Source organism: Anneissia japonica, unplaced genomic scaffold, assembly GCF_011630105.1.
Source record: "Anneissia japonica isolate Jap-2015-1 unplaced genomic scaffold, ASM1163010v1 scaffold288031_len342695_cov171, whole genome shotgun sequence".
NCBI classification, from domain to species: domain Eukaryota; kingdom Metazoa; phylum Echinodermata; class Crinoidea; order Comatulida; family Comatulidae; genus Anneissia; species Anneissia japonica.
This window is the reverse complement of record NW_022725829.1, coordinates 311,474-329,822: the sequence shown is the minus strand read 5'-3', so window position 1 is coordinate 329,822 and position 18,349 is coordinate 311,474. Positions and strand designations below refer to the sequence as shown.

The window sequence follows — 18,349 nt, the reverse complement described above, 5'->3', positions numbered from 1 at the left end:
AGACTAATATGAACATGGGATGTGTATCAGAATCTGTATCCGGAACGAGCAGCCCAAAAATGACAACATCCTTTTAAAATGGGCACGCCCTCATTTTTCATTGGAAACGCGACTTTAAATAGTAGGCTAAATATATGAACATATTGCAAAAAAAAGGTTTCTTCTTTCATAATATGAGGAGATCAAAGTTCAGAAACTTCACCTTAATCACAAATCCCGTTCCTATAGAATTAGCTTAAATATGCAAAATAGGGGACACGCTCCCATTTTTATTAGAAGTGTTACATTAACGGTAGGCTAAACAAATTGAACATACTGCAAACAAGGATATTTCTTAATTTAATGAACACGTAAGATGAGGGGATACAATTTTGGAAATCACACTGAGGTCAAATGTCCTGTCTATATGCAAATAAGCTCAAGTCCTTTTTTTTTATTTGAGGCACTACATTTAGCCGTAGGCTAGGCCAAATGAACATTTTGCGATTAGGGGTTTTTAATTTATAAATGAACACATATGATGAGGGGATAAACTTGCAGAAATCACACTGTGGTCCGATATCCTATTCATATGCAAATTAGCTTAAATATGCCCAGAAAAATAAGGGTTACGCCACTTTCTTCTTTAATAGCACTACTTTAAATAGTAGGCTATCTGAACATATTGCAAACAAGGGGTTTTTTTTATAAATGAACATATGTAATGAGGGGATAAAATTGAAGAAATCACACCATGGTCACATGATTTCTTTATTTGAAAATTAGCTTAAAATGCAAAAATAGGGCCACGCCCCCTTTTTATTTGAAAAACTACTTTAAATCGTAGACTAGGTCATCTGAACATATTGCAAACAATGGATTTTCATTTACAATTGAAAGCAAATGATGAGAGGATAAGATTGCTAAAATCACAATGTGGTCAGATAACCTGTTCATATGCAAATTAGCTTAAATATGCAAACAAAAAAAGACATATATGACAGGATATCTGACCACAGTGTGATTTCTGCAATTTTATCCTTTCATCATTTGTGTTCATTCATAAATATAATACAATATTATATATCTTTATTCATATTTCAGGATACAAATGGCTCTCAGACCCATCAGTCTGGATCCGGAGTCTGGATCCGGAGTCTGGATTGGAAATCGTATGATGTGAACGGTCCTATTATTTACCACTGAACTCATTTTTCACGATTTTTTCTTCGGACTCCGGACCGGAATCCGGGCTTGATGTGAACGTAGCTTAAAGGCTTTGGCAACAGCAGCTGGAAACTTCTGTAAAGGGATCATCTGAGAAATAGCATTTTGCAATGAAACTCTAGCTCCTTACAAAGAAATAGTGGAACGTGATTGGTTACAGAATTGGAATAGTAACGGAACAGATAGGACATCGTGTGGCCAACAGGGACCAGCTTAGAAAATGGCTTCACAAACGACCTCTCTAATCATGTTGTACAAGCTATGATATTTGCTTCATATTTTTGCGCGAGACGAGACATGGTATGTGTCTTGTGAGAATCGTGGCAAGAGATTGTCTCTTCATTTCCAGAAAATTGGACCCTAAATTTATCCTGCCAAAAAAATTCAAATTTCCACGCTTGGATTTGGAGGATAAGTTTGTCGCCCTTCTTTGGGAGATTCTCAACTCTGAAAAATTCTTCACCCCTGGGAGAAATTATCCATACCTTGATGTGGCAACAACCATTCTTGTCGTGTGTACTTTCTGTTGTGCAGTGTGACCACCTGTCTCTTATACACATCTAGATGTGTATAAGAGACAGAGTCAGATGCGCTCGTGCATGCTGGGAACATACTGGGTGTACATCGTTTAATTGCATCAAACATGCCGAATTGCATTTTGAATGTCAATTGATACAAACAAAGTTCAATGTAAACACGCATGAGGATGACGAATGTGCCACTTATCAAATGATCTAAATTATATTTAACATAATTTAATTACTTCATCACACTTGATAATAATTGAAATGATAGTACAGTAGCAAAAAAAAAGAATTGGAATCGCTAAGTCTAAATTCTAAGAGATGCGACAAAAGACAATATTTAAACAGTCTTGCGGTATGCTTTATTATAAATAGTATAGGACCTGACTAAGATTTGTAAGCACTTCATTTAAGAGAGATTATCTCAACAGATATAGACTAATATGAATATGGGATGTGTGTCAGAATCTGTATCCGGAACGAGCAGCCCAAAAATGACAACATCCTTTTAAAATGGCCACGCCCCATTTTTCATTGGAAACGCGACTTTAAATAGTAGGCTAAATATATGAACATATTGCAAAAAAAGGTTTCTTCTTTCATAATATGAGGAGATCAAATTTCAGAAACTTCACCTTCATCACAAATCCCGTTCCTATGGAATTAGTTTAAGTATGCAAAATAGGGGACACGCTCCCATTTTTATTAGAAGTGTTACATTAACAGTAGGCTAAACAAATTGAACATATTGCAAACAAGGATATTTCTTAATTTAATAAACACGTAAGATGAGGGGATACAATTTTGTAAATCACACTGAGGTCAAATGTCCTGTCTATATGCAAATAAGCTTAAGTCCCTTTTTTTATTTGAGGCACTACATTTAGCTGTAGGCTAGGCCAAATGAACATTTTGCGATTAGGGGTTTTTAATTTATAAATGAACACATATGATGAGGGGATAAACTTGCAGAAATCACACTGTGGTCCGACATCCTATTCATATGCAAATTAGCTTAAATATGCCCAAAAAAATAAGGGTTACGCCACTTTCTTCTTTAATATCACTACTTTAAATAGTAGGCTATCTGAACATATTGCAAACAAGGGTTTTTTTTTTATAAATGAACATATGTAATGAGGGGATAAAATTGAAGAAATCACACCATGGTCACATGATTTCTTCATTTGAAAATTAGCTTAAAATGCAAAAATAGGGCCACGCCCCCTTTTTATTTGAAAAACTACTTTAAATCGTAGACTAGGTCATCTGAACATATTGCAAACAATGGATTTTCATTTACAATTGAATGCAAATGATGAGAGAATAAGATTGCTAAAATCACAATGTGGTCAGATATCCTGTTCATATGCAAATTAGCTTAAATATGCACAAAAAAAAGACATATATGACCGGATATCTGACCACAGTGTGATTTCTACAATTTTATCCTTTCATCATTTGTGTTCATTCATAAATATAATACAATACAATATATCTTTATTCATCCCACATGGGGCAATTCAATAAAAGGGTCTGGATTACAAGCTAAACAGATTAAAAAACATTACGTCAAAATACAATAAAATTCAAAAGAATCTGGATTACAAAGCTTAAAATGCATTACATCTTAAAAGTCGAATGGCAACGGGCACGAACGAATTTCTATTTCGGTTAGTTCTGCATGCTGGACACCGAAAACACCATGAGGCAAAAAAAGAAAAACCCTTATTTGCAATATGTTCAGATTATAGCCTAGCCTATGGCTAAATGTAAAGTTTCAAATAAAAAAGGGCGTATCTCCTCATCATATGTGTTCAATATATTATGAAAATCCCTTGTTCGCAATATTTTCAGTTTGTCTAGCCTACCGTTAATGTACAGCAGGCTTATGCTGTAAACTAATGGCAATGAGATACAGACCGTTAACACATTTTCTAAGCCACGGTGGAGCGCCACCACCCGACAGATACGGATAATTGTCTTTAACCCATTTAACTCTCAATAGGCCTAGAGTGTTATTAGACGAGCCAAGAGATCTGACTCCAATTAAAACTGGAACCCGATGCCAGCCAGGTTTGAACCGGGGTATTCAGAAAACCACATAACTAACACAGACCGAAGTTTCTCTCGGCTATGATCGAGGGGACAATTTTATAAATCCAATCAACTACTAATTTTCTGAGCAACTACCTACAAACAATCAAATACCAGACTATACACTATATTTAACATAATAATGATGTTCAAATATTATATATATATATATTACTCTATAGAATTATCCCCTCGATCATTTGGTCGAGAGAAGTTTGTTTTCTCATCAATCTTCCCGTGATTCGTGCTCACTAGACTTTCCCAAATTTTCGAAAGCTCGTTTTCTGTTAAGGTCCTTCGAATCGTCTGTTCTATTGTAGCAATGTAATGAGCATAAGTGTCAATATACAGTGTGTGGTATTAGATGTTTCATAGTGTTTGTACATTTATCCTTATTATTTGTAATTTACTGTGTTTGAAGCGTTTTGAATTGCAACAATTATACAGTATATTATTTCCATTGTCATCATTATTATTATAATAATCATTATTATGGAGGCCATGGCGAAACGTATAAGTGAGCAGCAAGATCTTAAAGGTGACAGTTAAGCCAGCGCAGTTCATGCAAGTGTTATGTGGTCTTTACGCATTGACGCACAATATTTTCTAATTATTACATTATGTAAATATAGCAAATAATTTTAACATTTCAATTGATATTAAAACAACTAAAATGAACTAAATTTTTAATTGAATAACATTTTAATGTCTGTAAAACATTGTAAAAGTATGTAAATGCTACTAATGTCTGTGGAACTGTGAATTAAATTACATGAATAAACTACCACAAAGTCTTTTTTTGTTTAAATGGTCCTGTGGTTTTTAGGCCTACCTCTCCATACCTAGGATTTAGTAATGGGTGCGTGGTTTGGTTCGGTAAACCACTCTCTTGCAATGTTGTTAGACGATAACCTCAGAAACAAATACTGGAACCTAGGTTTGTATTACCTTAATTATGAGGATAAAATTTGTATTTTTCTCATTGAGTGGCGAAACCTAGGGGCCCAAACATGGACCACGACCCAGCCAACTAGATCCAAACAAGTTCTATATATTTATTATTCCTACCAAAATATTTGCAGCCTAAAAAACACCGGCATTAATTCTTAATCGTCAAGACATCTTAGTAACTTGAATGAATAGTCATGTTTTTTTATGCTAAACTAGCGATGATACTTGAGAGTGGCTTGCGATTCAGAAGTCAACTAATTCGGTTATTCTACCATGCCACCTAATACAGTGGCGGATCCAGGGAATTTCACAGATGGTGAGTCTAGACCATCTCAGGCCCACTATGGAATTGGCAACTAGCAAATTATGACACTTGAGAGTGGCTTGCGATTCAGAAGTCAACTAATTCGGTTATTCTACCATGCCACCTAATACAGTTGCGGATCCAGGGAATTTCGCAGATGGTGAGTCTAGACCAGGGCTCCCAAGCAGTGGCGGCTCTAGGATATATTTTCTGGGGGGGGGGGGCTGCNNNAAGGGGGGACTTGAGCCCGTAGGCTCGAGCCGGAGGAAGGGGATGAGAGGGGGCGCCCCCTCCCAAATGAGATTTTTTTTTAAAGAATAACAACCTCTGGATGGCCGAAAATGGCACTCTTAGACTGTGACAGACATGTGTTGGCTTGGTGTGGGCCTATTTTTATATGTCCCCCCCCCCTGCTGGCGCCATCTTAGGCGCACTATGGAATTGGCACTCACAGAATAATATCAGCCTACCTGAAATTCAATGAAGAAATTGTTCTTGCCCTGCACCTTCATGTTCAATTTATTAGGTGAACACCTTAATTGACGTAATTTTGACACATTTAGACTAGTGTAACAAACGTCTAAGAAATTTGTAGTGGAATAAAAGTATGAATACATATATAATAATAATAATAATAATAATAATAATAATAATAATAATAATAATAATAATAATAATAAACTATCAGAATATAAACTCACTGGAAAAAGAAATAGCGAAATTTTGCTCTGAAAGACCTAACAATTCAATTTCTGGACTCGGATCGAGGTAAATTAAAAAAACTATGGCATTATATTATTCATCTCTAGTTTTGCTATAAATGTGAAAATTGACAATAAACTTAGTTAACTAGTTACTCTTTACTGTCTTTATAAAATTTAATTGAAATGATCATAATGCCAATTTCCAAGATGGCGTTCATCTTTTTTATTTATTTTATTTATTTCGGTATAAAATATAAAAATACAAACTGGCAGCAAGAGCTGAAATAGGTTGCATTACAAAAAACATATATTACAAAATTACAATATAAGAATTTACAATATATAAAATTTACGGGATAAAATGGAAAGACAATAAAATTAATTAAATTAAAATTCATTCATTAAGCTACAAGAAAAATAATTTATTCAACTATACAATTAACTATTTTTTCATTATCATTACAACTGATACTGATTAAATACTGATTTAATCATTTTAAATTTCGTTTAAGAATAAATGAGATTGCACAAGTTAGGAATAAAGTACAAAATTACAAAAACTAAGACAATAAATACGGAAAAATTATTCAAAATTATTCAAAATAAAATAAATCAGAAGTAGAAACAACAAGAACTATTGGACTCGTAGGCTAAAAAGGTCAGTAAGAAGAGTTTCATTGCAAAAGTCATTCATTTAATAAATTTATAAAAAATGGGATAGGAGACTTTCTATAGCGTTCGGTTCTAGAATTTGGCACAATAAATTTAGTGGAGCTTCTCAGGTTGTAATTAGGAACTCTAACTTCAGGCAAAAAGTCCCTATGTCTATCGGAATGTAAAAGGCTCTTAGCAAATCAAACACATAGATTCTTCCTACGATCTTCCAGCGAATCAATTCCTAAAATATCCAGTAATTTACTATAGTGATAAATATTTGGCCAACATAAAATACGAAGTGCTCGTTTTTGAAGAAAATGGTTAATTTTGTAAGATTTATTATATTATTATTATTATTATTATTATTATTACTATTGTTCTCAAAGTACAAATTACAATCTCATCAAAGCAATGTACACATATAGCATATATATAAATATTATTATTTTAATAGTGGTATTATGCTTATTTATTATTGTTTAAATCATTAATAATATTATGTATATATTATTACTGTATTGTATTTCTGTTATTTCAAAATTATATTTTAATATTAGAATGAATTACATTCTTAGTACTCTTTTATAATAATATTATTTATAATATTTTTATTACCACTATTGATATCATTACAGTATTATCATCATCCGTCATCATCATCCTCATCCTATTCCTCATCGTCATCATCATTTTCATTGTTGTCTAATCATCATAATCATCCTTACTATCATCGATCGTTGTAATCATCACCATCATCATCTTTTCTTCATCATCATCCTCATCATCCTATTCATCCTCATCCATCATCCTCATCATCATCAATGGCATAGCCAGCTATTGGCACAGTGGGACAGTCCCACACCTTTTCCAATAGGTCCACAAAAAATGGGTCCACGTTTTAAAAATGGGTCCAAATTATGTAATTTTATGCATAAAATGGATCCAGATTCCTAATATTTAGTTAAATATGGGTAAAATTTAAGAAAATGGGTCCAGATATTTAACATTTTTGCGTAAAATGGGTCCACATTGTTTGAATTTACACGTAAAGTGGGTCCACTCTGATATTGTCCCACACCGTTTGAAAATTGATCACCCTCATCACCATCCTCACCTATCATTGTTAACATCATCACCATCACCTTCATCCTACTAATCATCCTCATCCATCATCATTCTTATCCTCACCATCACCAACCTCATCCTTATCCTACTTACCATCATCACTCATTCATCATCATAGTCCTCATTATCATCATCAATGTCATTATCATCCTCATCATCATCCTCATTACAATCATCATCTATCATCATCATCCATCATTATCCTTGTCCTCATCATCAACCACATCATCATCCTTATTAATCATTATCAATCATCATCCTCATCATGAGGATGATAATGAAGAGGATGAGGACGACAAGAATGAAGATGAGGTTAAGGGGCAGAGGGGATGTTCTCATCATTCGTCATCATTAACTTCATCAACATCATTCTCATCAATCATCCTCATCATTATCACGATCACCCTCATCAACGACCATTATCATCAATAATAATCATCATCATCCTTATTTTCATCATCATCCGAATCCTTCTCATTATCATCATTATCCTCACCATCCTTATCAGCATCATTTTCATCATTATCCCCTTCATCATCAGTCACCATCATCATCATGAGGATGATGAAGATGAGGACGACGAGAATGAAGATAAGGACAAGGGTGAGGATGAGAGGGATGATTTTCATCATTCATCATTCTCATCAATCATTTTCTATCATTCTCATCACCATCATCACAACCATTATCATCAACAACCATTATCATCAATCATAATCACCACCATCTTCTTCCTCACCATCATCCTCATCATCTTTCTTCTCCTCCTCATCATCATCATCAACATGCTTCTTATAATGGGGAATATAATGAGGATGGGGATGACAATAAAGAAGATGATGATGATAATAATAATAATGACATCAACCTAGAATCTGTCTCTTATACACATCTCACCCTCTTTGTTTTTTGCTTTATTCAAAATGTTTTGGTTTTGGAAGCAGATTTCAACATTAGAAAGCATAGACTACATGAAGTCTGTCTCTTATACACATCTAGATGTGTATAAGAGACAGGCCATCCCTTCCTACCGTTGATTTTGAATAACTTTAGTGCGATATTTGTTGGAAATTGAACAGCTCTGATGATTGCAAATTGATCCTTATAAACAAAAAGCTATTCTTAATGTAGGCCTACAGATAATATTTGCAAATTTGAATGCAATTTTCACAAATTATGGGTTCCAAAAATCCATTAAAATGCCCTCAAAATCCCCCAGACCTCTGCCTAGGCTTACATTGCATGATAACACCCCACCTTCCATCGAAAATCGTGCCTACAGTCAATCATTTTATTATAAAACAAAGAAACTGAATTGAATAAGAAAATATAGAAATACCTTTATATCGGCGCAACATCGGTAAAAATGCTTTAGTGATTCTAACCGTGCCGTAGACATTAACCTCTGCAAGACGTTTGAATGCTTCCAGGGACACGATCTCGATTTCCGAGTATGACCAGATACCAGCATTATTAACTATCGCCCACAAAACTAAAATAAGAAAATAACCCAATGTGATCACAATAATGTACCACCAGGGTGTCATTAACTAAGGAGGAGCAATGGAAATACTCACTGCGTCGTACGACAGACATATGGAGAATCCAACGCAGCTCCCCGTGCGCGCTAGCACGCGTGACGCCGTCTGCTGAATGTCGGTGGCAGTCTGAACGGATCGTCATTAAAAACGATCCGTTGGGCTTTTGAGTTGTGGCATTGTTTTTTCCATAGAATCAAATCTGTTGACGATCGTGAGCAGTGAAGCACGGTTTTAATAACCAGAATTACCCTCATGTCTCACAACCACCCAAGGAGGTTTTCGTATATTTAAGCTGTTATAATCCTACCATCAGTCCTCTATTCTAAATATTTTAACTATATCTCATTAAAACTAATCATATTTTATCGTTTTATTATTGTTTTTTTTTTTTATCTCATTAAAACTAATCATTTTTTATCGTTTTATTTTTTTTTTTTTTTTTTTTTTTTTTTTTTGTTATTCACTCACTGAATCCAGAAGGAAGTGATTTCTGCACTTTCTCTTTTGCAGCTAAAACAGATTCATCAGAAGTAACATCACATGCAACTATTGTTAATTTCTTGCTCTTTGATGAAGTTTGTAGTATCCTTGCGTTCTTATTCTCTGGAATAACAAGAGATTCAATTGTTCTCCTGTGAAAATAATGTTTGAAAAAAAGTCATACAATTACTCTTAACAGTCGGCAAACTTGGAATTTTTTGGTGAAAAATAAGAATGGTGTAAACCGCTTGTCACCCACCAAATCCACCTCGAGTTCGATGTGCAAAAAATCAGATTTTTTGCTTGACGGTAATATTATAGAAATTAACAATAAAGAAGAATAATAATAGAATACCGTAAAAAAGATTAAAACAAGAAAGAAAAAAAAACATTTCTTGTCATATTCGACCTTTAAAGAAACAAAAGAAAATATAAATAATAATACACAATTAATAAGAATGCAAAACATATAGGCCTACCTAAAAAGAAAATTAAATTAGAATAGATAAATAAAAACTTAATGAATAACATATATAAATGAAAAAAGAAATAAAAAAGAAAACGATTATGCAACCAATAAATTAAAATATTTTAAACTACTGTTATGACGCACTTGAATAAAATGATATGTAGTGAAACCTGAGCTTCCTGCGAAAGGACGAAAGACAAAAGCTTTTTTAAGCTTAATGTCAAGATTTTTCCACAAGGACCTGAGACTGTATTTATATAGATTGTTTATTAAACTTGTCAGTGGCTGTTTTCATCGCTGTTGGTTTTTAAATGAATGAAATAAAAATAATAAATAATAAAAATATAAAAGTAATGAAAAAGTCAGAGCTTCGTAGACGAGTAAAAGGAATATTGAGTTTGCCAGAAGTATTCATACGTAAACTGTGAGGATTATTTAGATTAGTGGTTTTTTGAGCATGTTTGGGCAAATTTAGTTTTTGTTCTATTGGTAAACCACTCTTCTACTTTTCTTTAAAAAGGGTCTTTAAACACGACGCAATTAACCGTTTTAGAGTCAGTGTTGACCTTATAATTTTAGTTTTCTTTATATTCAAAGTCACCGCTAGTGGCGTAGCTACGGGCAGTGCCTTTAGCATTATTTTTTCCCATACATTTAGGGCAGAAATTATGGAGGGCCCTATTTTTGGTAAATTCTGATAAACATGAATATGCATGCTTGGCCTCTCCTCGCGAAACTATGGCAAACTGAGTTCAGTGGTATATCAAGTAAATGCTACGGCGATAGACCAATATGTCTTAAATAGACTTTGGCCATGGTAGTCAAGACAGTGTGAAAATTAATGGATTATAATTATAATGATAATTATCCCTATGATTAGACACAGTTTATGTAGCCTACAGCATGGTCTTTGAAAGTATAAAAAAAAGGCACAGTACTGTATTATTGAATCTGGCTATTTGAGTACAGTATATAGTTATAGACCTATGTGTTGTTTGTAGCCGGTATCTGTTTGTATTTGTTGTCTGTATGTCTCTGCCCCTATATAAATATGAAGGATATAAACGTTTAAAAATTCTAGGAGACAAATTCTACTTCGCAGTTGTTAAGTTATAATTTTACAATAAAAAAAAATTATGAGAAAAAAAAAATCAGTGTCAATTACAGACAGTGAGCGTATTTGCTATATTCTTCTGCATATTGGCTGGTAAAATTTATGAATTTTGTAGAACCGTCTGTAAATCAGTGAAAACGATGTTTCACTTCCATCTGTTTTGATCGCTTTAAATGCGCTTTTTAATATTTTTTTATTGGGTAGACCATTAATAAACGTAATATAGTCAGTATTAGAGTATCAGCTTTAGTAAAATTAATGTTTATAATATATATGCTTGCTATAAATCTAGGCAATATACTTTTATTCATATTGCATATGAACGAAATGTTTGTGAAAAATCAACATTAACAATACATAGAATTGTCAGAGCATTTTTAAACGTTTATATATTATTTCAATAAATGGTTCCCAATTATCGCAAAATGCTATGCATTTCATTTGCCATCCCTTCCAACCGTTGATTTTGAATAACTTTAGTGCGATATTTGTTGGAAATTGAACAGCTCTGATGATTGCAAATTGATCCTTATAAACAAAAAGCTATACTTAATGTAGGCCTACAGATAATATTTGCAAATTTGAATGGAATTTTCACAAATTATGGGTTCCAAAAATCCATTAAAATGCCCTCAAAATCCCCCAGACCTCTGCCTAGGCTTACATTGCATGATAACACCCCACCTTCCATCGAAAATCGTGCCTACAGTCAATCATTTTATTATAAAACAAAGAAACTGAATTGAATAAGAAAATATAGAAATACCTTTATATCGGCGAATAAGTAGTCTTAGCAGCTATAGTATGTATGCTATATCATTACACTACATACTAATCAAATAACCGACAGATTCAACGTGCTGCTTGTTATACTTTTAAAAGACCATGGTGTACGTAAACAGTGTCATAGGGAATATTATTATTACAATAGTCCATAAATTTTAACTGTGTCGACTACACTAGACCGACTACCAGAGATGTTGGGCTACCCTAACCCATATGCTGCAGCTTTCATATTCTTCCACAAGCAGCGACCACTGCTCAGTTCGCGACTGAAGTTATGCATGCATATTCATGTTATCAGTTCACATAAATGACATTAAATAGTGCCCTCTATAATTTCTGCCTTAACTGTATGGGGAAAAAATAATGCAGCCGGTCTGCCTCCACTCCTCCCTATTTTTTCAAAATTGTAAAAGAAATGGGAAAAGGAAACTATATTAATATTCAAGCCTGATAGGCCTAGTGCCTTTTCCCACCATCTAGAGGTACTATAATCAAAAATTTTCTATCCTCAACCCTCCGTCAGTGAAAACTTCTCCCTGACCCCTCTATTTCGAATTCCCTTACCCACCACTGCAATTGTTAACATGTATGTGCCACCAATTTTCTTAATTAGTTTTGAAACCGAGACCAAATATTCCTCTTTTAAAATAGTTACGAATTCGATTATTAGTATTTATTAGCCTATGCCTTTAGGGGTAGGAGGTGAAAGAAGCACTTCTTATGAATAATTTTCTGAGAACTTTAGGAGATTCCTCTATTACATCAAGGGCTGGGCAATTAATCTTGCACTGGGGCCCTTTCGCACCTAGCTACGCCACTGGTCACCATTATCACCATCGCCATTTTCGTCATCATAACTATCAACATCTTTCTCATCATCATAATTTAGCCATGAACCCACTGAAATTTAAAATCCAAAGCACAGCAGTGGTGGCGCCAGAGGGGGCTATAGCCCCCTCCCCCCCCCGTCGGGGAAGCAAATCCCCCTTTCGGGGAAGACAATAAATTTTGTCGGTGAACAAAAAAAAAATATTTACATGTAATATTCGTTTAGCCACCATACTGTTTGTGTTAATTTTTCATCACAACAATAACAATAACAATAATAATAATAATAATAATAATAATAATAATAATAATAATAATAATAATTAAATGAGACTAATTAAAAATAATCCGCGTTCTGTTATGACAAATGCTATTTAGATAGCCTCATGATGGTTGGAATACACCGTGATAGGTGAAGCAACCTCGACCATGACAGCGTGGTTGACAGATTTCATGCAAAATTTCCAAAATATAGAATTCAACTTTCAAGAATAAGGATTTGAAAATAAATTAGATGGTTACATCGCATACGCTTTGTTTCTTGCTTTATTCAAAATGTTTTGGTTTTGGAAGCTGATTTCAACATTAGAAAGCATAGACTACATGAAGTCATATTATAGTAACTCGATGCCTATCAAATGAGTAATAAAAATTCGCCATAATTCATCAAACATCTGTGGCTTCGAGGCTTCGTCCCTTGGACGCCCACCGGGGGCCCTAGGCGGCCCCCAGCCAAGTGAGGCTCGATTCACTCCACTAGCCCCCCCCCCGTTGGGGTCTTTAGCCCCTCCGTCGGGCAGGTCCTGGCGCCACCACTGAAGCACAATCATTACCAAACTCCTCTCATAACGCAGGCAAGTGCATTTCGGGCATTTAAGAAACATTTTCATGGGCTTCTTGCTGAGGCTTACAGAATGTTTCTTGAGAGGCCAGGGGAGAGCTGGCCCACCCCATCGGGAAGAAAACCCACAATTGTATTTCTACATATTAGTAGACTGTAAAATTGATTAAATAAGCTTATGAAACCCCTAAACATTGTCATATTTTTCGGGAGCTTCTCCCTCTGTACCAGTTTCAAGAGATTTTGAGCGACGCCCGACCACGCCCACTTTGCTCTCTTTGGGGATATCGGACCACCGTCGGGCAAATCCTGGCGCCATCCCTGCCTTTAGGTCAATGCTTAACGGATGCCTATAGGCCAGTGGCTCCTTACTGTAAATACTATGCACAGAGTATGTTTACTACATACCGGGATGCAGACATCCTGCATACACAAGGTAACCAAGTTGATCAAGCCTAAGTGCTAGGTTGTGACCGAAGCCTGTGTCGCACCCCGTTATAAACACTGCTTTGTTTTTTGAGCTGACACTCCCTCTCGGTATTGCTTTTGATCCAACATAGATGCCGGTACTTATCAATACAACTGTCGCAATATATTCTGTGGCAATGAAGCAGCAGTATCCCAGAATCAAACAGACTATCATAAATGAAATGTATGTAGATTTTCCCACGGCCATTATAATGTTGTGTTCTACAACAATGAATAGAGTTTGGTCATTGACGCTGCTTGTAGCGATGATAAGATAATAAGAATAGGCCTGTTAAAACAGGGGGAGGATCCAGAATTGTTTCTGCAGGGTAAGGGTCAAAATAATTTTACGCTTGATTAGAGATTGTTTGCGTGCTCAGCCGAGGTGGGGACGTGGAACTCCCTGTTTTGTCTCTCTCTTTAATTTGTCACTGTATAATCGATATGTAGAGCAAAACTATAAACCTCAACTTGGTCTAAGCATTCCCATTCAAGTGGATCGTGTCAGGGATGATCAATGTTAGAAATAGGACACATACAATTCCAAAAAATCCTAATATGTTTTAATAGTTATGATCACAACTAAGACAGGAAGTCTTACAAATTTTCAATATTTTAGGTCTGGACAAACACGGTGATGTTTTAATTGAATTAATGTTAAAGAAATATAGGCTATCAGCTAAGTACATTACATTCATTATTTGGAAACAATATTCTAAGTCTGTTTCTCGTCTAGAAATCACATGAAAAAGCATAAAAAGGCAGTTTACCTATGGCCGGTAACAAAAATCATAATATTGGTTGATTTCTTGACTTAAAGGACTTTTTAAATACTGTAATATTAGTTCATGGACATTAAATATATGCAATACAAACATAGTAGGCTGAACAGTGGAAACAAGTTTGTTTTTTTTAAATTTAAAAAGTGTTTCATTACTTTTTCAAGGTTAGACGTATAGAGGGAATTCACTCTGGTGGCGGGCTTTCAGTCCATTATATCCTCCTTACAGGCCGCTAACCTGTCTTTTTGTACTACGTTGTTTTATTTATTATAATTATTAGTACAAGCATTTTTCATTTGTTTTGCCTACGTGAATGCGTCGAATTTATAGTAAGTAAATTTTAAGTAAACAAATAGTAGGCCTAAAAATGACTTGGCACATTCCAAAATAGTCACAAAGGGCCAAGTATATTGGCAGAACCAGGTCCATGTTAGAAATAGGACACATACAATTTCAAAAGATCATTGAAAGATCTACGGAATGGAGAGAGAGACTAAACCCACCCGGGTGTTCTACTTTTTTCAACAGAGAAATGTTCAATTACGAAAGTAGCGATCACTACAATCATCTTTGATGATTTATGCATTTATTTATATTATATATAATATAAATATATATATTTATTTATTTATTTATATTTATATATAGGAATATATGCTTCCCGTGATCCGTACTCATAAGAATTTCCAAAATTTCCGAAAACATGTTTCCTGTTGAGGTCCTTGGAATCGTGAATTGTACAACTGTACAATTGACAATCCCTTACTGTTTTCCGAATATAAACCATATTGCACACGGGACCAACGATTTGAAAGTCAGTGCACTACCAAAACTTTCAGCCCGCGAGCTGAAACACAATGAGAGCAGAGGATGGAATTAAACCACTGGGGCTACCACTAGTTTAGCCGAATGAGCCCCCCTGCTCTCTATAAAGTATCTCTCTGTAGTGTTGCAAGCCAAGTGTGAATATTAGTGCGTGGTATTCGATTTTGCAAAGGCAGGTGTTACATGCTCAGTTTGTCAGCTTGTGCAATTCCTTATGAAATTTACCGTGTTTGAAAACGTTTTGAATTGAAAATTTTCACTGTTAATATTAGGCCTATAGTTTGTACTACATCATTATAAATATCAACATTACTGTATTTCTATTAACAGTATTATTGTTATAATAATCATGATAATCATTATTATCTTCATCATTATTAATAGCAAAACATTTTCAAACTGTTGATATATTACTTTCTTGGTTCAAATGTAAATATAGAAAAAACTATTAAACATTATATGCTTGCTACTAAACTGAGCATTAAATTACATGAATAGGCAACCATAAAGTTTAATCTTATTTGTTTAAATGCTCCTCCAAATTTGCGATGCTACTATATTTTCTTTGACAAAAAAATTGTTCTATGCCCATATATAGTCATGATGTACCTGTATATGGTCATTCATGATGTGATGTGATGTGATGTCATCATGACCATAATTAGGCATGTCACATGTTTGTGTACAAACAAAATTGAATAGTTTGGACAAGGATATAATTTTCTACGATATATTTTTGTATACATAAAAACTTTAAAATATATGTCACGTGGTTAATTCGGATCCTTTTGATTGGACAAGTGCTGGAAGTGGTAAATTATACACTGATTAAACTAACGATCGCCTAACCACATGTTGTTTTTTTTTTCAAATAAAATTTTATAGTCCTGAATGTATATTTTGTCAAACAAATAAACCAAAAACATTACGATAAATATTACGTGATTACTTAGGATCCTTTTGATTGGACGAGGGCTGGAAGTGGTAAATATCGCTCCATCAACCGATTGAACTGGCGATCACCTAGCCACGATGGAAGCATTTTCATCCAAAAGGCTTCAAAATAAGTCATGTACCAACCACCAACAAGATAGCGATTTCGTGGTTTTTGTGACGTTGTACTATTCACCATACTGTTCCCCACAGATGTCTCGTCTCCATAACACATGTCACGAGCTACCTCATAAAACTTGGAAAATGCGTCAAAATGTTCTTTGCCGTAGTCTTTCGTCTTCATCTACATTATACCATATTTCATCAGACGTACGATCGATGTAGTTAATGCCTATGTTAGTTGCCTTACCATACTGGCCCGGTTTAATAAGGGATACCTAAGTTGAACATATACAAATAATTCATCACTAAAAATAATTATATGATCACATTTATTAAACAGATTGGCCATATTAACCTTTATTATGCTTGTTTACTTTTCTGGTAATTAAATAGACCTAAATAAATTGATACACTCTTATTTATATTATAAGTAATATATTATTTAGGTATACAAGCATACCAAAATATGGCAACTGAAATTAATGAGATTGCCCCTCATAGCTCAGTAGAGTATCCAAACGGTATTATTGGAAGGTCTTGGGTCCTTTTTAAAATATATATTTACGTCTAGCTTTCTTCCAATTAGAACAGTCCATTTTCTTTTAACAAATGAAAACATTGTATTAGGTGGAGTCGTGCAACGAAAGAGAATGGAACTGAATTACATGAAGAATGACGTAAGAAACCTAAACACACCTAAATATAATATCCTTTCCATTCGATTTGATTTACACCATTTTGTCAATCATCATGAAACATTAGTTCCATCCGTACATTTTTGTTGTTCCACTGCACGTCTCCGTCATTGGTTAAAAGAAGATGGACTTTTCCAACTTTATACAAATAATAAATAATAAATGTTTATGAGCGCAATGGGAATACTATTTTCATGAGTTGAAAGATTGACTGTTCCATTCGACGAGGCGGAGTCGAGTTGGGTGGAACAGTCAATCTTTCAACGAATAAAATATTCTTTCCATTGCACTGATAAAATAACATTCATTATTTGTTTTTTAACACACCTAAAATAGATTCTTGCCATTTTATATTTTATGAAAAAATATACCCTTTTCAAAATAACAGTCTAACGTCTATTTAACCAATCAAAAGATTGTATTGTATTGATTGTCATATCGTATCCTAGGAACCATGCACAGGACAAAAACGGATGAAACGAAAATGCACGAATGAACTAAAAATGCATGGTAGAACTAAATTTCCATGATGACTGACGAAATGGAATAAATAACCACTGTCACGTGATACGAACTCCACCAATCCAGTGACTGAGATTTATTTAGGTGTGTTATAATATTTAATAAAATATCAAATATTGTTTCAAAATGTTACCTTAACACCCCATGGATACATCTCATAACGCAGTGAATCCGTGAAACATTCGATAGCATATTTTGTCATGCAATATGCAGCGTTGCCTGGAAACGTCCATATGCCACCGATGCTTCCGACGTTAAGAACACGACCTGAATTTAGTATGACAAAAGTGATGGGAAAAATAATAAAATAAACTAAAAAGTATATATATATATATATATATATATATATATATATATATATATATATATATATA

General features: G+C 34.3%; 1 protein-coding gene and 1 long non-coding RNA gene across 2 annotated transcripts in view; both read right to left on the bottom strand.

The window, feature by feature from the left end:
* Positions 1-3,998: 3,998 nt before the first annotated feature.
* LOC117112917 (D-beta-hydroxybutyrate dehydrogenase, mitochondrial-like) lies at positions 3,999-14,347 on the bottom strand. Its single transcript, XM_033256132.1, has 4 exons — positions 14,036-14,347; positions 9,578-9,712; positions 8,908-9,060; positions 3,999-4,138 (listed from the first exon to the last, which is right to left on the bottom strand). The coding sequence occupies exons 1-4, from the start codon at positions 14,301-14,303 to the stop codon at positions 3,999-4,001; spliced, it is 696 nt and encodes a 231-aa protein (XP_033112023.1). The 5' UTR covers positions 14,304-14,347.
* A 2,059-nt stretch (positions 14,348-16,406) lies between these two features.
* Positions 16,407-18,349, bottom strand: part of LOC117112931 — a 14,217-nt gene continuing 12,274 nt past the window's right edge. The window contains exons 2-3 of the long non-coding RNA XR_004446111.1: positions 18,109-18,242; positions 16,407-17,033 (exon numbers count right to left, since the gene is read on the bottom strand). This is a non-coding gene — a long non-coding RNA (uncharacterized LOC117112931). The remainder of the gene's footprint in view (positions 17,034-18,108; positions 18,243-18,349) is intronic.

Coding starts and splice junctions, on each gene's coding strand:
- LOC117112917 (XM_033256132.1), bottom strand. CDS start 14,303: ATGGCCGTGGGAAAATCTACATACATTTCATTTATGATAGTCTGTTTG. Junction 9,713..14,035: donor TGCAGGATGTCTGCATCCCG/GTATGTAGTAAA, acceptor TTGTTATTCCAG/AGAATAAGAACGCAAGGATA. Junction 9,061..9,577: donor ATCACTTCCTTCTGGATTCA/GTGAGTGAATAA, acceptor TTCTTATTTTAG/TTTTGTGGGCGATAGTTAAT.